The 23,404-nt window shown below is 33.8% G+C and overlaps 1 protein-coding gene and 1 non-coding gene across 3 annotated transcripts; both read left to right on the forward strand.

Moving 5' to 3' along the window:
- Positions 1-1,257: 1,257 nt before the first annotated feature.
- Positions 1,258-1,654, forward strand: MIR1517 (microRNA MIR1517). Its single transcript, NR_048626.1, has one exon. It is a non-coding gene; the product is annotated as a microRNA MIR1517 (primary transcript).
- A 962-nt stretch (positions 1,655-2,616) lies between these two features.
- On the forward strand, positions 2,617-8,810 carry LOC100795727 (O-fucosyltransferase 7). 2 transcript variants are annotated; one of them, XM_006596289.4, is made up of 13 exons: positions 2,617-2,780; positions 2,904-3,089; positions 3,468-3,542; positions 4,027-4,126; positions 4,210-4,277; positions 4,482-4,570; positions 4,670-4,850; positions 4,958-5,086; positions 5,206-5,339; positions 5,432-5,645; positions 6,440-6,624; positions 6,733-6,828; positions 8,173-8,810. In XM_006596289.4, the coding sequence occupies exons 2-13, from the start codon at positions 2,940-2,942 to the stop codon at positions 8,327-8,329; spliced, it is 1,578 nt and encodes a 525-aa protein (XP_006596352.1). In that variant the 5' UTR covers positions 2,617-2,780; positions 2,904-2,939; the 3' UTR covers positions 8,330-8,810. The 2 variants fall into 2 exon arrangements, with proteins under 2 accessions (XP_006596352.1, XP_006596351.1); XM_006596288.4 differs by having other exon boundaries at positions 2,633-2,812.
- The last annotated feature ends 14,594 nt before the right edge of the window (positions 8,811-23,404 follow it).

Here is a 23,404-nt window from a genome sequence, read left to right on the forward strand (position 1 = left end):
CTATCTATATGAAGAAAAAATCATATGATTAGAGGATTCTCATTTATACAAATGGTACTTCGATCTTGGTCACTCAAGAACTTTGATCTCCACCCGATGAAAAAATGAGATAACATCTTATGGACTCATTCAAAATAAGTATGATCTACTTAGAAGTAAAAGATACTTTGATGAGATCTTCACATAGTAGTTAGTTTGATAAAGATTGAGTAATATTACTTTCTTCTATTTGAACTTCGAAATCTCTTAAACATGATTCAAAAATAAAATATTAATTATAAATCATTTTATTAGAGCATCTCCAATAGAGTTGATCTAAGCCACTTAATTTATGCCACCTTAATCTTAAATAACTCAATTAATTTTTTCTCCAATTGATATTTTTATTAACAAGTTGCTTATTTCACAAATATTCTATTTATTTCTCCTATATTTAAAACAAAGCTAAGAAATGAGGAATAATTATTTATATAAACAACTTTCTTTATTTTTAAGCAACTCAAAATCACATGTAACATATTAAAACAATTTTTTTTGTTAAGCAGCCCATTAAGCAAACATTATAGTGTGTTTGGATGGAGCAATCTAACAGGGAAATTCATTTTTTTTAAGGAATTTTAAATGATTCATGATAAAATAGCTTGCTTGGATAAAGTATTTGAAATGAGATTTAATTTTTGGTATTTTTATGAATCATTTTGATTGACTAAAATAGTGGGATTTCAAATTCTCTTAAAAATATAGAATTTGAAATTCTTTTTTTGGAGATGTTCACTCTAACTCACATTCTTGCTCGCGACTATTTCACACTCAACACTCACAACTACAGGTGACCAAAGTTTTTACGACCGATATCGACATAAGTTGTTTTTCACTGACGTTGACCGAGATTTTTCGGTCAGAATTTTTTTGTATGATGTCAATCAAAGTTATTTTTTATCGATAACCGCTAAGATTTTTTTTAGATGATGTTGGTTAGGGTTATTTTCTCACTGTCGTCAGTCATGGAAAATTTTTGCTAACCCAACATCAGCCAAAGCTATTTTTTAGTTAATATTGGCTAGGGTTATATTTTTAGCCGATGTTAGCTAGGGTGTTTTGGCTGATGTCAACTAGATTTTCTTAACCGATGTCGGTTAGGATTTTTTTGCTGACATCGACTAGGGTTTTCTAGCTGACATAAGCCAGAGCTATTTCTTAACCACATTAGTTAGGTATTTTGGTTGATGGTGGCTAGGGTTTTTTTTGCTAACACCAGCTAGGTATTTTTGACCGACATTAGACATGACTATTTTTAGTCGACATTGACTAAGTTTTTACAGTCGACATCCACTAGAGTTTTTTCGATCGACATCGGTCAAAGCAATTTTTTAGCCAACATCAATCAAGGCTATTTTATAGCCGATGTTGGGTAGGGTTTTTTATTCGACATCAGTCAGGGCTATTTTTTAGCCAACTTCGACTAGAGATTTTTCAGCCAACATTGACTAATGATGTTTTTCAGTCGACATCGGGTAGGTTCTATTGGTCGGCATCGACCAAGCTATTTTTTAGTCGATACTAGATAGATTTTTTTGTCAACGCCTGCTAGGATTTTTTAGGTTGACGTTGGCTAAAAATAGTCTTGGTCAATGTCGTTCGAAAAAACCCTAGTCGGTGTCGGCCAAACAAACCATAGCCGACATTGGTAAAAAAATCTAGCCAACATCGGCTGGAAAATAGACTCAACCAACGTTAGCCAAAAAATAGCCCCAACTAACGTTGGGTGACAAATATTCTCGACATACTTTGAAAAAAAAACTCTATTTGATGTCAACCGAAAAATAGCTTTGGTTGATGTCGGTTTAAAAACATAACTGATTGTGATCAGACAAAATAACCCTAGTTAAAATTATCAATATTTTGTATTTATAAATTATTAAAAATTGAAAATATTTTTTAATTAATATTTTAAAATTAGATTGTGTTTATTTTCTATAAAGCTTAACATTAAAATTTAATCTATTTAAAATGTAAAATTGAAATTTTGCATATGGAGGAAATTGAATTGCCCTATCTAAACAAAGAATTTAAAATGAAAAAAAATTTGAATTAATTTATCCAAACAAAGCATTTGAAAAATAAAAGAAATTAAAATCAAAGCAATTCAAATTTTAGGCATTTTAAATTCTTTAAAATTTTAGAATTTCTGATCCAAACACAAGGTAAATGCTCTTAGCTGAGAAAATAATTAAGAATTTTATTTTGAAACAAAACAAAACATTAAAATAACAATAATAACAAAATTTAGGTACAATGTCTTTAGATATCTCTAGTAGTAGTACATAATCATTAATCAAATTAAACTTTGAAGTCATTAATTAAAGTTGACATTTAACACAGTAATTGTTAATGAATTTTATTTTGGTGACATTAATGGATTTTTTTTGGTACATTGGCAAACATAAATAATTGTTACTGGATTTAATTACAGGACTATATTAATAAAAATTTAATTTCAATTAATTTTTTTTAATACCAAACCAAACAAGAATACCGCCACTAAATTCCGTCCTTAATATAATAATACTTGTTAACAAAACATAATCCGAAGGAAAAAGACCACCGAATAGTGGCAGAATGTCACTGTACAAAACACGGAGAAAAGCCAAAAACCATACCAAACACAGCATAATCCGCTTTTGCTGTCATTTCATGCCCTTCGATTTCAATTCAGCAAAACACACTCATCACGGTCTCTCACAACCCCAACAAGTGTTCATCCGCAGAGATTAACACTGGTGCTGCGCACACATCAACACATCAATTTCATGTTTTCTTCTTCTTCTTCTTCTTCTTCTTCTTCTTCTTCTTCTCTTCCCCTAATTGAGTCTTTTATTTTTTTTCACTTTGGGCTAAATCAGTGACCCAAAAAGTGTGCGAGAGAGAGAGAGAGTGGAATGAAGAAACGCAAGTGGATTCCGTTGGTGGTGCTGAGAAAGTTGCTCATTGCGGCCATATGTTCCATAGCGTTTGTTGCTCTCTTCTCTGCGCGCGTACACATTGTCCCTTCTTCTAAAGATCACAGGTTCAACGACAAGATCTCCACGGTTTGTTCCCTCTTTCTTTCTTTTTATCTTTCTGTTATTCATTTCCCTCATTAAATTAAAGAAAAGTGTTTAGGGTCATGTTCCTATACCAAGTTCTTTGATTTTGTTTAGGGAGTTCCTTGATGCTTTCCAACAGTTTATTATTATTATTGTTATTTTTCAGAACAAATTATCATTAATGTATGGGTATAATTTGGGCTTATGTTAGGGTTTTTCTGTTGACACTGTTATTTTCAGTACTTTGGTTTATGATTTTCTGTAATATTTTTTGTGTATTGGATTTTGTATTAGGAAATTTTGTTTTTGGTGATGTCGATTGTTACCTGACTAATGTTACTGATTTTTAAGGTTTTCATTTGTTTTTCAAATTTTTGACAGACTCAGGATCCGCAAAGCTGGATGCGGGAGCTCGCCCCACCTCATTTATCCAAAGCTCCACTTCCTACTCCCAAGGTCTTGTGGTTCATGCCAACACTGTCAAGTAACTGATTTGGTGGTCTCATAGGTTTGGAAGCTGAGAAAATGTGATAAGGAAACAGAATCATGTAGTACATTTTAAGAAAAAATTTGCTTCATATCATATATGCATTTTTATTCATTTATTTATGAGATATGATAAAGTGCACCCCAAAATTGGGTGTATGGGATAGAAGAAAAAGAGAGATAGAAAGAAACAAGTAAAAGAAGGGAGAAAGTGATGGAAAATGAAGATAGAGAAAGGAAAAGATGGGTGGAAAAAGAAATTGATGATAATTTGGTTGTGCTCATTGTTAATGTTTATGAATCTCATCTGATGTGTAATTATGTGACTTTAAACTTGATTTAGTTTTAGCACATGTCTAGAGACAGTTGGTGTATCATGTATGTAGGAAGATATATATAAATTATGGAAAACAGTTATGTGCCATTCATGTTTTTGCTTCTTGTGATTTGACAGTTGAGTGGTTCAAAAGGGAATTTAGATTACCAGAAGCTGTGGAAGCCTCCATCAAATCGTGGGTTTCTGCCCTGTACAAACCCTACACCTAATTACAACAGTAAGGAAGTTAGACTTTCCTTGTAGGTTGCAACTTGCAAACATGAATTGTTTTGGTGCTTAAAGTTGTAAGTGTTTGTTCAGCTCCTGCCGAGTCACAAGGATATCTTTTAGTTCATACAAATGGCGGGCTCAACCAAATGCGTTCTGGGGTCTGACCACTCTCTCACTCTAAATTACTCATTCATATTATTAGTATTAATGCATAGTTATTTGATGTTGAAATCTTGCCTTGCTTATTTGATTGTTATGCTGATGGATGGCGATATATTGAATAAGGACCATGGAATATTGAATTTGTCAATTTTGGATGTCCCATTCCATTGTTAGCTGAAGATTTGTGTCCTTTGCTGCAGATATGTGATATGGTAGCAGTAGCTCGAATCATAAATGCCACTCTTGTAATTCCAGAACTTGATAAAAGGTCTTTTTGGCAAGATACTAGGTATTTTTCAATTCTGCCTTTTACTATTATTTTTTTTTCTTTTGTCTTCTCTCTCTGTATTGGATATCACTTAATTGAATTTTATAATTTTCTTTTCAGCAATTTCTCTGATATTTTTGATGAAGAGTATTTTATGAATTCTCTTGCTAATGATGTAAAAATCATTAAGAAACTTCCCAAAGAATTGGTTAATGCAACCAGAGTCGTCAAGCAATTCATAAGCTGGTCTGGCATGGATTACTATGAGAATGAGATTGCTAGCTTGTGGGAAGATTACCAAGTATGTATGCTGGAAGTTATTGTTTTATAGTGCCGTTTTGTGTTTCTGTTTATTTTCCTTATTTCTAACATATTGTGCAATCATCTAATTAATTATAACACCTTAAGGTTATTCGAGCTTCCAAATCTGATTCACGATTAGCAAACAACAATCTGCCTCCAGACATTCAGAAGCTCCGCTGCCGGGCTTGTTATGAAGCACTTCGCTTCTCTCCTCGCATTGAACAAATGGGAAAAGTATTTAAAGAGATCTCAACTCTTATTGGTTTCTTTGTTTTTAATCTCCTACTTGAGCTAGTACAGTAGTACTGTAGGATTTTTTTTTTCATTCTTTAATATTTTTTGGGTCTTTGTAGTTATTGGTGGAGAGGATGAGGTCATTTGGTCCTTATATTGCATTGCATTTGCGTTACGAGAAGGATATGCTCGCATTTAGTGGGTGCACTCATGATTTATCTCCTGTTGAAGCTGAAGAGCTACGATCGATCAGGTATGGAACTATGATACTTCAAATTGCGTAATTGAATCTCATGTCTTTTCTCATATATGATGTTTGAAAATGATTGCGTGCAAATCATGTAGAGAGAACATTTCCTATTGGAAAATAAAGGAGATTGATCCAATAGAGCAGAGGTCCAAAGGGCTTTGCCCCTTAACTCCAAAGGAAGTTGGGATTTTTCTTACTGCTCTTGGATACCCATCAACAACTCCAATATATATTGCTGCCGGAGAGATATATGGGGGGGAGTCTCACATGGCTGAACTGCGTTTCCGTTATCCATTGTTGATGAGCAAGGTAAGGAATTGTGATTCTGTGTTTCAATATATTGTTGATGCTTGATATAGCCTACTTTTTTCAATCATTTGTGGTAAATGAAGTTTGGTCAAGCATTAGTATTTACTTTATCTACTTGTCTACTATTTAATCAAGATCAACTTGTAACTTAGGTTGATAATGTAATGAGTTTTTTTGCGGAGGTTTATATAATGTCATGTTCCCTAATACTCTTATTTAGTTGAATAGAAAGCAGTGTCAAAAGGTTAAGATGTTTTGGCATGGAAACCTAAAATAAGGAGACGATTGCCCCTTCCTATATTGTTTAAATGTATGGGGACTTCGGAGTGTTACATCATAAGTAGGACACTGTATGGTTAGTAACATATAGCGTTTGGTTAAGCTCATCTGCTCATGTCTCTATTTAATTACATAGATGCTGTCATGGTTAATGCATTATGAGCAAACAATTTCTAGAGTATTCTACTAATACAATGCTAAAAAGCACCAGGGCTGAGCTGGAATATAAAGGACTAATTATCATAACTTTTCCATTGTTGCAGAAACTACTGACAAATGATTGCTCCATTATTGATGATTAAAAAGCCTTTTTTTTTTTTTCCTCCTTGGGTGTCTAATAGCTTCTTTTACCCACTCACTTGCATTAACAGTCAAATAGAGAGGAAGATAGTATATATTGTTGTGTTCAACTAACCTAATAAAAAAACTGAGTCCTGCTTTTCTGGGCAATAGCAGCCTGCTGAGAAACATTTGTATCATGTTGATTAACCTAACCTACCTGTGATTACTTTCAGGAAAAGTTGGCATCCATAGAAGAGCTTGAACCTTTTTCTAATCATGCATCCCAAATGGCTGCTCTTGACTATATTGTATCTATTGAAAGTGATGTATTTATACCTTCTTATTCTGGAAATATGGCAAAGGCTGTTGAGGGTCATCGCCGTTTTCTTGGACGTGGAAGAACAATATCTCCAGACAAGTAAGGCTGTCATTTTCTTTATGTTTATTGATCCTTTAAAATTGTCTGATAAACTCTTTGAAATCATCCATTACAAAGCTGTTCTGTCTTTCCTCCCATTTTAATTAGGAAAGCCCTTGTTCATCTGTTCGATAAACTGGAGCAGGGAATAATAACTGAGGGGAAGAAACTATCAAATAGGATTATTGATCTCCACAGAAGACGGTATGTGATTGGAAAAGCCTTTAGTTCATGTTTTAATTAAATTTATGGATGTTCAAATATGTATGTATATACTAGGGGTGAGCATCAGTCGGATTCGGGCCAAGAATGCTCAATCCGACCAAAACAGAACATTGCCATTTCAGGACTGTATCCAACTGTGAAGCATCCTCGGGTTAGTCAGTTACGGACTTGTCCGGTGGCAGTTGAGCCGGGCGGTTTCAGACAGATTTAGATACAGTGCCTACAACATTGATCTGAACCTGCATCGGGTTAGTTGTTAGAGGTCTTGAGTAGTTGGAGAAAACGGTGCCATGTTTTACAGTAGCAGAGGTAGCGAGCTATATTGAAGCTGACATAGAAGGGAACGAAGAATGCAGCTGTGATGGAGGGGTCATCGGTGAGGCAGTCATACGGCTTCACGCGGTTGCTGACGAGGACGTTGACGGTGAACTGGTTGGTGTTGTAGCAGTTGGTGTCGGAGAAGACAGTGTTGACAAGGAAGACTGAGACTGGTGTTGGTGGACAGTGGTGAACTTAACATGTTGGTTCAGAGGTAGGCTTCGTTGGGTTAGAAAATGGGAGAGTGAGAGATAGAACTCACAAAAAGATGGAAGCCGAAATTGGAGAAGGTAGTCTTTGGTGACGTGAAAGGAAAAAAATAAGCTTTGTCAACTGTCAAGTCTAGGACCTGCTATTGCCTCTTAGTACAGAGTGAAGTCATGGGTGGCATGTTCAAAAATTAAGCTCATTGTCCTTATACGTGATGCTTCGGTCGGGTGCGGATATTAATGGATTTCTCTTTTCTAACCCACATCCGTCCGAATTATCTGAATTTAATCAATTTTTTTATTAAATCGAACCCAAAGCCCAAACCCGACCATTCGAAAACATTGTTTTTAAGCTGGGTTACTCGGTTTTCAGTCAGGTCAGTGATTTTTGCTCACTCGTAGTATATACTATATATTTGTGTTTATGGTTCTTCCACTTTGACAATTATTGTTCTACAACTCCCCTTTTTTATTGTGTCATATAATAATCATAAATGATGAATCTACTTTCCATGATTATTAGTTATTCTCGGCACGTCCTCTCCATAGACCATTAGTAAAACTAGATATCAAGCTTCATAGGTAAGTATTAGCCAAACACTGACAGCAGGTTGGCAATAATGTTTTTTTCTCTGGGGAATTAGCATGTTTGTCAAGTACATGGCATGAAGATTTTGTATAATCTTCCTCATTTAACCTACTGAAGAATCTGTTTCTATATTACTTGTTTTTATAATATACTGATCACAAGGTGGAACCTCTATTTGATTTTTCATTTGTTACATGTGTTGCACAGACTTGGTTCTCCCAGGAAGAGAAAAGGGCCAATTTCTGGAACAAAGCACATGGACAGGTTTCGGTCAGAAGAAGCCTTTTATGCTAATCCCTTGCCTGATTGTTTATGCCGGACAGAAACAGAACCACCGCCTCTGAATGTCTCTCAGATTGTTTGATAGATCAGATACTACTGAACTTTTTCCTTGGAAATAATACTCCTTGGAGAAAAGATGGCACATGTGTAATCATATACACAAAGTTTGAGCATAAGATCTGATGTGCAGCTGGAAGGTGGTACTGTGGTGGCAGAGTGTATATACCGGTATCGCAGTTACACGTACCCTTTAGTTTGGGGTGGGGAAATAAAGGAAATGAAAGGAAAGGAAAAGAAAACCCAGATTCGGGTTTTGATATAAAAAAAATTAGAGATTGGGATGATTAGTTCCTGGGTCTAGTAGGGTAGGATGGAGTGTAGAGCCTTAGTTGTGTGGACAAGCCTTAGCTATTTATAAAGTGGTAGAGTGTAGAGTTTTCGGATATGGCCAGGGATCTCAATCACCTGTTATTTGTATTTCTTCTTGAGCAATATAGTTCCACATTTTGTAGTTTGTTCTTGTTGAAGACAACAAAATGCAAAAATCTTTTATTGTTCCAAAATGCGTACGTTTATTTATTTATTGGGGATAGGGAGAAAGTGTGGCAGAACTTCGTCTGTCGTTTGGAAACATGCAGATATTTGCAAACAGAAAATTAAAAAATTCGGCTTAATTTTGTTGAAGAGCCAGACTTCCTAGGAGTCATGACAGCCTGAAGGGAAAACTAGAATAGGAAATGGTTTCAGAATCAGTTTTTTTTTTTTTTTTTTAAAAAAAGAAAATTCAATATCAACTCTAAAAAGGTTTTTTAGCAATTATAGTTGTATCTTTGTATGTACAAGGAATCTTGCATAGATTGTTCTGCTTAATTACCCCTCTTCAAGCATCTATTTGATTATTAATTGTGAAAATTGTATCTATTTCTCAAAAGGGAAAATATTTTTATGATAGTAAAAATAATTTCACTGAATGATTCTATTAATAAATAAATGTTTAAAAGTGAGTCATAGAATCTATTTTTTATTGAGAGTTCTTTTTAGTCAAACAAATAAGTTTATAATTTTTAACTTAATTAAGATTTGTTTAAAATGTAATGCAAATTATGATAATAATTTTGATAAACATATCCATTTTAGTTATAATAAGTTTTAATTCATAAGATAATATAATGGCTTTTGATAAAAGTATTTTCGATTTAGTAATTAGTTTGTAAGTAATTTCGATAATAATAAGAAATTGGGATTGGACAAGTAAAGTTGTGAGAAGAAATGAAGATTGAAAAAAGTCTATGGTTTAAAATTGTGCAGTAAATGGATTTATAAAAGTAGAGAATTGAATTCAATTTATCAAAAAATATTTTACTCTCCAGCCCTTTCCAATCTCAAGTGCATAGATGAAATAATCAAAAATCAACAATCTTAATGGAAATCACTCCCTTTCATCAAATACCCTCGTTTCTCGAATTTTTACCCATATTCCAATCACTTTTGAAGGGATTTTTTTACTCGTCTCGAATCAAGTATATCGAAATTTTATCTTCATAACTTAATCAAATTTCACGTAACAAAGATGACAATATATAACACTCTAAATTTCTCGTGCTTGCTAGTTAGTGTATAAATAGGAGTGACAAAGTTGATTAGACTCATCGACCCCATATGTTTTGTTCGTTTCTTTAGCAAGCCAGAATGAGGTTCAACCCATTAATTCACTTTAGACCCATATTGCTTGACCTGGTAAAAACATGGGTAAAGGATTGATGGGAGGATCAATCCACCAACTTGTTTTTTAATTATTAATATTTATTTTTAATATTGTGATAAGATTTACAATTTTAGAAGTCTCAAATATGAATTTTGTTTAATTTATTTTATGCACTGGATGTTAAAATTTTTAGGGATTTTTTTATCTAAATAAATTAATATTCAAAATAATGTAATTTATTTAAGTTTTTAAAATATTTTATTATTTAATATTTGTTACAGATAAAATTAATTAAAAAATATATAAATTTTATTTTTAGCACGTTGACTCACCAACTAGCAACTCATTTCATTTTCAATTTAAGGTCATTTTATAAATATTTATTTTAATTATATGAAGAATATTTTTTCACATTTTGAAAAAATAATTATAATAACAAAATTTAAATATTGAATTTGATCCATGCAATACATGTTCTAAAATACTAAAAAAAATACTAGTTAGATATATTAGTTGAATGAATTAGTCCATTAAGAATAAATTACATTATTCTTGAAGTGGTGTGGGTCCTTTTTTTGAGAGGAAGTGGTGTGAGTTTGTGTCACAAAATATCACTTAATTACTTTAATTGAAACTAGATCTAAACCTGTGGGGTGCACAAATTTGTAAATAAGATAATTAAAAGTTCAAAATATTAAAAACATATAAATTATTATCCTTTTAAAGATTTTTAACATATATGGAATATTATAGCCAATAAAAATATAAAAATAAATTTCAAAAGTCTGTTTAAAAATATATTTATAAATAGTCAATTAGAACGATTACAAAACAAAAAATTTATACATTAATCTAAATTTTTTAGAATAAATTTAAAATCCAGCAACATTGACATCATATCTATAAAAGGAACAATATCGAGATTTCAATATCTTCTCTATCATAATTAAACTTAACTACTGCCACAAAGTTATATATTTTTAAAATCTTTTTGTGTATAAATATTTTATATATTTTTTGGAGGAATATAAATATTTTATATCTCAAATTCATTTTTGGATATCTCAAAATAAAAAACAATTCATTTTTGGAAGTGAAAATGTTTCTAATAAATTTCATTTCGATTTTTAATTTTTCATTTTATACAATAATTGTGAAGTTTAAAAAGTAAAGACTTAAATTTAAATAGTTTTATAATTTATTTTATACACACGTGTTCATTATAATTTTAATCACCATTTTAAAATAAAAATTTATTTATATTATATTATTTAAAATACTATTCACACCTTCAAAGATTAATTTTCTCTCCTTGAGTAATATATTAGATAAACAAATAATGTGAGTATACAAATAAGATAAAGTAAATATTTAAGATAGATGACTTAATTATAGCTGTATTACTTGATATGAATTCATTTTAATGAATTTTACAAAGTTGCTACTTACTTTCATTTATATTATAAATTTATACATCCGAAATGAAATTACCTACGTGCTGCCAGAAGTTTACCTAACAAAACTTCACTTCTCCATCAACAATCTTGAGCACTTTATTAGTGTCATATTGAAAATCCATGGAAGAGGAAGAAAGTGGCTACACAATAAAGAATTCCCAAAATAAACTAAAAAGTATGCATTGAACTTATTTGTTTCTGAACAAATATTTAAATGTGATAAACAAAATTGAATACGCATCCATTAAATTATAATAACAGTGCCATAAAACTTCTCGAAAAAAAATTGTGAAACACCTAATACAATTTCTATTACAAAAATATGACGTAGCATCATTCAAGCATAACAAAACATGTATTTGCATAATTCAAGCATTATTAAACGAAGTGGTTGCTACAAAAGCCATTGCAGTGTCGACAACCTTCATTACAGAATCAATATCAAATTCTTATGATATTGAATCCACAACATCACCGATCTCCCTTTCAAACAGTACAAAATCAACCCATTCAATTATCTGACTTTTCTCTTCAGTTTTAGTCATAGCAGGTTTTACTTGTAATTATCTCAAGCAAAACTACCCCAAAACTAAACATCATTTTCCTCCTTCAACCTGTTTAATCTATTCTACATGCAGAATATGAATAATGAGAAGCTAACATTACCATTCTTGGTATATGATTTGGATTTAGACGCGGTTCCCTCCCTATGCATGAGGATGCTATTGCTTAAAACCACTTGATTTCAATTGGAGACTTTCATATCCGTTGGCTATAGATAATGTCTAATTTTATTTTATTTAATTGTAAATACATATTTGAAGTATAATTATATTAAAATATCAATTTTATAATAATTCATAACACATAATTTTTAGGGTTAGAAATCTTTTAGTCCCTCTATATGGCCTATTTGTTTAAGTTTATTTTATTTAAAAAAAGTACTTTTTAAATAAAACTAGTAATTTTTTTTTTGCTTCTTAAAGATTTTTTATCCTTCATTGTAAAATTGTTCACAACCAACTAATCTATGTCATTAAACTCGTAAATATCAAGCTAATGGTGATACAAATTGTGGTGATTTCACAACTACAAAAAGAAGCTTCTACATCGGTTGAAAACCGGTATCTACGACGGGCCCCACACCGTCTTTGTTCCAGATGTCGTTGTATGTCGACAACAACAACATCAGTCATCCTAGGACCCGTCTTTGTAATGCAAGAATACAACGTCAGTGGCTATAAAAGAATAGACGTTATAAAAAAGGATTCAACGACGCACATTTTATACAACCCGTCGTTGTTTTGGTCCATTTCAACGTCGGGTTAGCAAGACTCGTCGTTGTTGTTGTCCATATCAACGTCGGGTACGCATAACACCCGTATTTGTTTTGTTTCCTGTCAACATCGGTGGCGGGCTCACCACCGACGTTGTTTGGCAGTATGTCAACGTCGGTGGTGAGGACACCGTCATTGTTCTTTGAGGTTTCAACGACGGTGGCTCGAGCACCCGTCGTTGTTGGTAAATAAGGCTATAAAGACGGGTTTTGATAAGGACCGTCGTTGAAGTATTTTGCCTGCTCACAAAATTTGGGTTATACCATTCAAATTTCAAAAAAAAAGCTACATTTATATACAGCAAACATATATAAATACATTTAAAGGATAAATAACACAATCATGCATCAACCAAAAGAAAAGGGATATCGACGGTGACACTCACAGTGAGAATGTTATAGGTGGTTCAAAGTTCATCAAAGCCTTTCATGCATGCATTGTTTATATATATGAAAATAAAACAAAACCAGATAGGGTATATATATATATAATTACCACTCGAGCCTATAAGCAAAGGGAGCAATGGACACAATAGCAAAGAGTTGTCGATAAGCAACAACGACAAGAGGGCTCATTCCAGATTCTATTGCAAGCATTTAAGTAATGTTCATCACTGCATAGACCAATTGCACAAGAACCAATTGCAAGTAGACCGGCACCCATATTAATTGTCTCTTTCTCACCCCTCAGTCTTAATTAGACCGGCACCCATATTAATTGCCCATATTAAAGCATTTAAGTGTTGTATGTGATGAATGAAATGCATGAGAGTGATGAAGTAACTTATAACTAGTTGATTCCAGTCATGTGCATGTCAACAAAATTTAATGATGCTTCTGATAGAAAACAAGGCAGCAAGTAGGGTTCACCGCGAATATTGAGAAGATAGATAGAACATACCTATATACAACTGCGTTGAACCATTGCTATTCATAGAAATTGTTACTAGTCTTCTATGTTGGGCCAAAGATCAAATTTGCATCCTTTCAGGCCAAGCAGAATTTAACCTTCGTGCAAAATCTTCCACTTCCCTACAAGAAAAGAAACAAAGTCATCAAATGCAACATAAAAGACAAAACAAAAAAATAAACCACTCAACAATTAGCTGAGAAGATTATCCTCTTTCATAGGTTATATTTTGATATCACCATTCCAGAAGTTGTCAACTAAAATTAAATAAATGAATGAACTAGTACATAAGACAAATGCAACACGCTCAACACTGAAGTCAATTAAGCAAGACTCCTCTTGATTAATAATATTTTACATCTTATGCAATCAATGAAACATGCACTAAACCAGTCAGGAAGATTCTGCATTTCATCAAATGACGATATTAATTGCATGCAGCATTCAAAATATGAGAATTTCACCCAACTGCTTTAGCACTAATTACCTGAGCATGTGAGTTGGTAAATAAGGCTATAAAGACGGGTTTTGATAAGGACCGTCGTTGAAGTATTTTGCCTGCTCACAAAATTTGGGTTATACCATTCAAATTTCAAAAACAAAGCTACATTTATATACAGCAAACATATATAAATACATTTAAAGGATAAATAACACAATCATGCATCAACCAAAAGAAAAGGGATATCGACGGTGACACTCACAGTGAGAATGTTATAGGTGGTTCAAAGTTCATCAACTTATAGTTCATGAATCCACAAACAAGGAGGAAACACACCTCTTCAATGCTTGTGCTGCTAGTCACTTTGCTGCTACTGAACTTTAGGAGCGGAATCAAAGCAAAAGCAAGGTCAAATGATAATATCATCTGCTCAAATGATAAAATCACTTATTAGAACAATCTTATGGTAGATAATCCACATGTTGAATAACTAGTCTTGAACCCAAATTTAGGTATATAAAAAACAAACAACAACAAAAGATTATCTCAATTACCTTCAAAATAACACTTGAGGCAGATTCAACCAAAATCTCCAGCCCCAAGGTAGCCATCAGTCATGCAAAAACAATGATACCCTGCACAGGAAATCTTATTAGTTATTAGCATGTACCTCTACCAAGCAACCATCCAATGACTATGGACACTTCATTTGTTCACTTAACTGCTGCAGTGGCAAGCTTGGTGGTACTATAGCTGCACTAAATTGTTGCTGTGGTAATCAAATGCAGATGTAATGCAGTAGAAGGGGGTAAAGACAATATATTACTACAATTATATGAAATTGAGTAGGTAATACTAAGAATAGAATATTAGTAGCATGACCGAAAATAAAATAGCCGTTGTGTCAAATAACATAACAATTGTCTCAAATACAGGGAAAAAAAAATACTCCAACGCCATCATTAGCCGTTTTGACTTATTGCTGTCTTTAAAAAAAATGTTGCCCATTTCTTTCGAATTGTGGTGATGATGCCGATGTCCAACGGTGTGTCATTAGCAAACCACTGCAAGTATTCATAATTGTAAGTTAGTACTGCAAATATAAAAATTCAGTTCCAATTGTACTGGAGTTTATGCATACCATGGACCAATCACTCTTTATGTCGCTGGCTATGATGTTCCAGATCCAATGCATTATGTAATATCCACATTAATAACAGCCGGTTTGAACGTGACTCTACATATGGAAAACATTTGAACATCGTATACATTACATAAGTTCATGACTTAACTAGACAACACTAACGCATGGTACATAGCTGACTTACCTTTACTTCAATCCACTTTGGTGCAACTGCCTTAGTTTCAGGAGACAAGGTCTTCTTCAATTTTGTCATTACACTGCTTTTAAAAAACCACATCAACGCATATACAACAAAATGTCAATCAATAATGACCATTAAAGAAGGCTTGCAAAAAGTTATATGGTATGAGATAACCTATTAATTGTAGCTTTGATATGCATATCAGGTTTCCTACGCAAAGAACAGAACCAAACAACAACATGTTGCCTAGGACACAAAATTACGAGTTGCCAATGTTCCCTACATGTCATTCACATTAGATACGTATACACCCAAACATCATTTGAAGTATGTTTGTTAAATAGCACTTACTGATGGAAGTAAGGTCCAATGTACACCTCTCGGTCAGATTCCTTAAGCCATCTTTCAAGATATTGTTCGCATTCGCTGCGTCTATCCTTTGAACAAACCAACGACTGTGGCTCAAGGAATGCATACATGAAACCTTGACTGAATATCTGACTCCACTCATGCATATACCTATTCACATGATTTGAAAGTATTATAGTGGATCATGATATTGAATGAATGAGGAATGAGTTATATGAAGGATTTCACTTACATTAACCATAATTGTATGACAGATATGTTCAGACTTTTGTCTCCTGCTATTATTTCAGTAACATCTGAATATGTGATGAATATCGATGTAGATGCATCTACAATTCCAAGAAAGCTCCCATCAAAGCTGATTTGAAGTGGCTTGTCGTAAAGATCGAAACTGTACTTCATCAATTCACGCAACGGATCATCTGCGTTCACATTAGCCGGCTTCGGCACATGTGCATCCTCGTTGTGTGGAATACGTTGTGGATGCTACATGGTTAATGAAAGTGGGTGAGTATTTGTACTGTAATCTATGAATGTTTTACTTTACGTATGTCAAATCAAACATGTTACCTCATCTAATACAGCTTTCACAAGGTGTGTGGGCCAAGCTACAAATGTATTGACGGCCTGCTTCACATATTGTATTTCTGAGGTGGCATAGGGGACCTCAGCCTCAGGATCAATAACTGTTTCTACACTTACCCTGACAACATCATCTGCATATGCCACTGTGTGTATGATTGAATCCCCCTCCATTATTTTCCCCATGGCCACCAACCTTAAATGAACCATAAACAAAGCTTGTTTTAATGCATATAAAACAAAAACTAAACCATGAACAAAACACAAACCAAACCCAACAATTACAGCTGCAAGAAAAAACAAAACTCCGATTCAATTGTAAGTAAGGTAATATTTCTACAAACCTTTGTGTACCATCGTTACGCTGCACAAACAGTCCCATCAATGGTATGGCATCAGCATCATGTTCTTGTGAAGCCTGCGCATTGGTAACAGCATTACTTCCCTGTGTGCTGACACGCGCACCTAGTTGTTGTATGTCCGGCTGAATTTGGAGTGCCTCTTGGGATCCTTTATTTGACAACTCTTTTTTAATAGCCTCTTTCAATGCATTGGTCATTATTTCCAAGCTCCTTCTATTTTCCTCTTCTAGCTGAGTCCTCAATTCTTCCTTAATTTGAGTCCTCAATTCTTCCCTAATCTGGCCAGTCATGTCTTCCCTAAGCCTTGCAACAACTTCATCTAGTTGTTGTTGGCTGATGGACGTGGACGAGCTGCTGCATGTCCTTGATGCCCTTCCGTAGTACTGAGTAATAGTGACACCTGAGCCTGCTGCTCGAACGCGACCCCCATGGTCAGGTCGGCCAATGGCAGTGTTCAGTATGTCTTGCCGACCATGGGGTACAAATGAACCCTGCGTTACCTGCTCTTCTAAGGAGTCCTACACAAAACAAGTGACACAAAAATACACAACGTGCAATCATTTTCATTACAAAATACTTAAACATATGAACATTGCAACATATTGGTGAACTTACTATTTTATCTGCAATTTCCTGTGCAGAGTCAGATGTCATATTGCCAACAGCCCTGGTCCGAGCAACCTTCCACTTAACATGCCTTTTTATTGGGGATGGGGGTTCATCAACACTTGCTGGATTTTCACTCAACAATGCTTCCTCTTGTATCCTTTTTCATTTCTGGTCTAACAATTTCTTCTCAAGCAAATCATATCCCCCACGTGAAAGTACGTGAGGGCAATCGTTGTGTTTTTGAATTGATTGTGCTCGTTTCCTAATACCCTGTAATGTGACATACATAATTGCGGAGATTTTTCTGAAATTAAAATAATCAAATTGGCAAAAAAATATTCATTTGAAGTTACCATAAACAGATTCAACTAACCTCCCAGTTAGGTGTCAGGCGGGTTTCTTCAAATTGTTTCCACGCTTCAGGATCTAGTCCATATTTTGTCACAACATCCTGTGTTTGTTGACCTTTAGTCTTAGCAAACACAAATTTGCTAGTCAATGTGGACTTAAATTGCCGCCATCTCGTCGCTACTGTTGACATAACCTTCGTCTTCACCTTCGTAGCTTCTGCGATATCAAACTTTGCCTACATAACCAGGTGTCAAAATTTGTGGAAAAAGGCAGCCAAATGTATATTATTATACAATACTAGCAATCAACAATTTAATGACAATGTTCTGCCATAATACCCCAAGTAAAGCAAAAGCATCCAATCAGCATATAATGTAAGTTTACCATGCAGTCACAGCCATCAAATTTAGTATCCAAATTGAACAAATAATAAATGAAAAAAAATATTGTGACACTCTCTAATAACAGTTATTGCCTTAAAGTATGAATTCCTAGAAAAACTTGTTTTCATGGTTTGTTAAGAACATGCTTCAGCCTTCGCACAATTTGAGTTTTTATTAATGATGTTATTGATAATCCATGTACATTGATAATTCTTAAGTAATTTGAAATCATTACTAAAACATTGATTTCTCATGTTTTCTGCACAGTAGTAAAAACAACAGAGTAATAATCAAAACTTATGGCATACGCAGATTATTCACTAGTAAAACAAAAGAAAAGTCGGTGCAGGTGATTAGTGAATTCATCTTCCAACTATGCAGATACTATTTGCTGTTTTCCAAAATTTGGGTGCTAGAATTTCATGGTTCAATCACAAATTACCTTTATGCTGATGTTGTTATCACAAATTACCAACTATGCATTATAATTAATTTGTGGACATCATACCACCTATTTAACACCTAACATCTAATTAAATATTGAGATACATGGTTAAAAAATATAAATATAATAAACTATATGATGTGATAGAAGAAGAAACAAAATATAGTCAAAGTGTTTAAAATAGAAGAATACCTACCTTTTATTACAAATTTAAAAAAATATGAAGAGGTATTTATCTCTCACAAGGCGACAAAAAAGGTCTGAATGTATGCTGTAAAGGTATTTACGTTTGGTGCCTAATTATCTCCGAAGAAACATGTCTTAAATTAATTCAAAATCTTACGTAAAATAAGCCAAGAAATTGACACATCAAAAAACCAAAAGCTGGTAATAGAATTGCAAAAAAAAAGGACCAGTAGTGCTAGTATTGAAAATTTTATTTCAGCTATGTACAAACAGGTTGTTCAACCAAGAAGCAATGTGCCCTTCAATCCAAAAACTTACTAAAAATGAATCTGAAATCCACAAATAATGCACTAACAACAAATCTACACATTTTGCAAGCAAGGAAAGTTCACAAGCCTAAGCATCATGACTCCAATCAAATGTCTCAGCAATTAACTTCAAACTAGATAAGCTCAGTAGCAACAGAATTAAAATTTTTCGAATTCGAAGCAGAAACCCCATCCTGTTTCGAAGTAGTCTCACTCTGACCTAAAATGTGGAATATCTTCCACTCCCAAACCTGTTGGAGCTACCAGATACTTGTTCAGCTGAATTAGAACTATGTCCCGTCCCATCAACATCTCTAAGAAATTCAGGCTCCTTAGTGGTAACCATGAAGTCCATCAAGTTGCGGCTGAACCCCAAATCAGAATACACCCTCAAGGCATCCTAGATATGAAAATAGATACTACTAGATATAGCAGTGGCAGAACATTAAAAAAACTGATATATTGAATAATATCACAATAAAGCACCCATATATATGTTCATATCCTCTACTGTCAAATCAGAGAAAGAACTCATATGACTGTGGCTCATTCCTTATGCAGTAGCCATAAAGCCAAATGAAAACAAGCTAAGACTAAGGCCTAATGATTTAAAAAAATAATACATTAAAGTACATGCTTCCTTTACTTATTTTGACAGTCTCATGCTATCATATATAAACATATTATGTATAAACATAATATTTTGACAGTCTCATGCTTCCTTCATTTTTTATTTTCCATTCAGCTACACGTGTTTTATTTTTGTATCCTTATACAAATTAAAGGAATTGTAATTAAAAATGTATGTGCCTGGTAAAATAATTGTTGCAATGGCATGTTGAAGAGTTATACAGTATCAGAGGCAAAGAAGTTAACATAGACAATCAAAGGCTTGAGAAGGGAGATTATAGTGAAGTCAAATGAATCACTGCAGCCCAGGTCTAATTCTAATTCTTAATTATGTCAGGGAGATTATAGTGAAGTCAAAGGAATCACTGCAGCACATGTTAAAAATTGTGTTATTATAAATTTATTAATATTTATAAAATTAAGTTAAAATTTAAAATGATACGTATCATAATTTGTGATTAGCAAGTACTTTATATTATCAGTAGATCACCTTTAAATTCATATTTATATTTAAAAAACGACCTAAGTAGATTAACAAAATTAGATATTGAAGTAAAATTGTAATTAAAAAAATACCACATAATTTAAAAGTTACATTTTAAATTACTTGTTTAGTTGTTATTCCTTATGGTTCGAGTAATAATAACGATAACAATTCAGCCTGAATTGTTTCAGATTAATTTTCTTTTTTGCAAAAAACAAATACGGGAACGAGCAACAATTTGAAGGTTGTACATTCAGATTAATAAGAGGGATTTGTTTTTGGGATTTTCTGAGCACCAATAACGGGTACGCTAGAAGCTTGCACTTGAGGAGGGAAGCATATTGGCAGCTAATGAACAACTTTCTTAACTATTTGCCGTTCAGATTTGACTGTTTCTTTTGGTAATATGTAAATATAAATAGTATAAGGCTATGGCTTATGGACATGGTCTTTTTGACCCCTAACAATCTTAGAAGTCAATATAGACCATGTTTTTACGCCATAGCTTATACTATTGTGATGTACATATTAACAAGAAGAACCAGGAAAGTCTGAAGGACAAGTAGTTAAGAAAGTTGTTCATTATCTGCAAACATCCTTCCCTCCTCAAGTGCAAGCTTCTTGCGTAGCCGCTCTTGGTGCTCAGAAAATCCCAAAAACAAATCCCTCTTATTACTAGCTATTTTGAATTCTTTAGTTCTTGAATGTACAACTTTCAAATTGTTGGTCGTTCCCCTCTTTGTTTTATGCAAAAAATGAAATCAATATCAAACAAAACATGCATACAATTGTCATCGTTATTGCTACTTGAACCATAAGGAATACCATCTAAAGAAGTACTTCAAAACGTTTATTTATTTTTTTTGGTATTTTTTGAATTACAATTTGACTTCAATATCTAATTTTTTAATGTACTTAGGTGGAGGATGTTGACGAAGAGAAGGAGAAGGAAGAAAGTAATTTAAAGAAGATTAAGGAAGTGTCACATTTTTTTTTTCCTCAGCAAGGAAGTGTCACATGAATGCTCGTTGGTGAACAAGCATAAGGCCATTTGGATGACAGAGCCTGAGGAGATCACAAAGGAGGAGTATTATGCTTTCTACAAGAGTCTCACCAATGACTGGAAGAGCATTTGCCTGTGAAGCACTTCTCAGGTGAGGGACACTTATGCTTGTAAGCCTATCCTCTTTGTTCCTAAGAGGGCACCTTTTGACAAGTTGACACAAGGAAGAAGCCTAACAATATTAAGCTTGGTGTGATTTAAACAAGGAAATAACTTAAGACTTGCAATTGTAACTTACCTCTTCATCTCTTTTATGTTAAAGTTGTTGACATTGTGCATGGCACAATAAACAAGGAAATAACTGCTGCCTGCTCGTACAAAGATGCTGCTTCCAAGGATTCTGCAGACGAATTTGTGATGTCCCCAGCACAAACTGCTAGACATGAATTTTTAGCATGCTAAAAATTGTCCTACCCCACCCCAGCAACTGCAAGATTTAAGTTCTATTGGAACAGTAAATACAGGGCTGAAAACTGTAAATAAGACTGATAAACTTGTGCACCCTATGAAGATTTTAGTTTCTAACATTCTGTTCAATACTAAATTTCATATACCAGAAGTTAGGTTTGACTAATCTTTCTGGATTCTATATGGTGAGGATGACCAAGTAACTGTTAAATCAATCAGCAAGCAACTCCATGATGTGGTGTGGACTCGAGCTTAGATAAGACACTAGAGTTGTATACATGAATATGTTGTATGTTTCTATTTCAGGTAGAGACACCTGAAAATTTGAAGTTTGTGTTCTCAGACAATATCAATGACCTTAGAAATATTGTATAGAAAGTAGAAATAATAAAACAAGGATTTGTTTCTTTGCTGACCCAAATAATGTCTTCGAAGAGGCCAAAGAAGTCTTGTTTGGGAAATATTTTAGGAAGGCCCTTTCAATAATTGTTATTTGATTAATTTCATGTTTGTTCTCTAAGTTCTCTTATACCATTTGAAGCCAGAGAAGATCTGAAGTAAACTTTTGTTTTGCAAACTTTAGCTTCCTTGACTCAGATAACAAAAACATATCCTTAAATTACTGAAGCAGATTGGCATAATTTACTTGAAGCAGACTAATCAATTCAAGATACAAGTAACTTTTGCCAAGCTTAAAATTAAATTATGTGGGAGCAGAAACAAAGTTAATTTTTGAAACAAAAGAGGCTAAGAGGTTTGAAAGTAAGATTTTAATAGTGCATTATCTAACAATCAACAGTATTTCTAATTAAGCAAAGGGTACTTGCATGATAGTACCATAATACAGGTATTAAAGATTTGAAGAAATTTAATGAGGCCTTGCTGGGCAAATGGGTCTGGGAATTGGCGACTAATCAGAATCACTTTTGGGCCAGAATTGTAATGTCCAAGTATGGTGGCTGGAATGCTCTGATTCATGGCAGAAACTCCACAGCTTTCTCTAACTGGTGGAAGGACTTAAAATCTATTTTCCAGCAGCAGCACACTAATAGGCTGTCCAATAATTTGTGTTGAAAGTTGGGTAATGGGGCTAAAATCAGGTTCTGGAAGGATAAATGGAGGGAGGATGATTTAACTCTTCAAGAAAAATACCCTAGTTTGTATCAAGTGAGCTACCAGCAGGATTCTTCTATCAGCCTAATGGGAATTCTTGTTAATAATAAATGGGAATGGAGGATGCAATGGAGGAGAAACTTCTTTGACCATGAAATCGATATGGTAGAAGCCTTTATGGATGAGATTGATGCTGTCCAGATTTACCCAACCAGTATGGACTCCCTTATTTGGAAGGCTGATCCTAGTGGAGCCTATTCCACAAAGTCAGCCTACAATATCCTCAAGAATGATGGCAGATCTGTTAATGACGACAGAGCTTTTAAGATTATTTGGAATCTGAAAATCCCCCCAAGAGCAATTTCCTTCTGTTGGAGAATTTTCAGAAACAGATTGCCTACTAAGGCTAACTTGAGGAAGAGACACATCACTTTGCCTTCGTATAGGTGCCCGTTATGTGATAGTGAAGAGGAAGATATTGGCCACATCATGTTCTCATGCAGAATCACTAGGAATTTATGGTGGGAGGCTTTGAGATGGGTCAATAGAGTGGGCCCTTTCCCCATTGAACCTAAAAATCATTTTATGCAATTCTCTCATTGGAATCGCAAAAGCTTTATAGACAATAGATGGGAGGTGTTTTGGATAGCCCTCTCTATGACTATTTGGAAGCATAGAAATGTCTTGGT

The sequence above is a fragment of the Glycine max genome, chromosome 14 (assembly GCF_000004515.6).
Source record: "Glycine max cultivar Williams 82 chromosome 14, Glycine_max_v4.0, whole genome shotgun sequence".
Taxonomy (NCBI): domain Eukaryota; kingdom Viridiplantae; phylum Streptophyta; class Magnoliopsida; order Fabales; family Fabaceae; genus Glycine; species Glycine max.

Bases quoted from the DNA above. Each gene is read 5' to 3' on its own strand.
- LOC100795727 (XM_006596289.4), top strand. From the start codon at position 2,940: ATGAAGAAACGCAAGTGGATTCCGTTGGTGGTGCTGAGAAAGTTGCTC. The intron at 3,543-4,026 runs GTCTTGTGGTTC...GTGATTTGACAG, and splicing joins CTCCACTTCCTACTCCCAAG to TTGAGTGGTTCAAAAGGGAA. The intron at 4,571-4,669 runs GTATTTTTCAAT...TTTTCTTTTCAG, and splicing joins TCTTTTTGGCAAGATACTAG to CAATTTCTCTGATATTTTTG.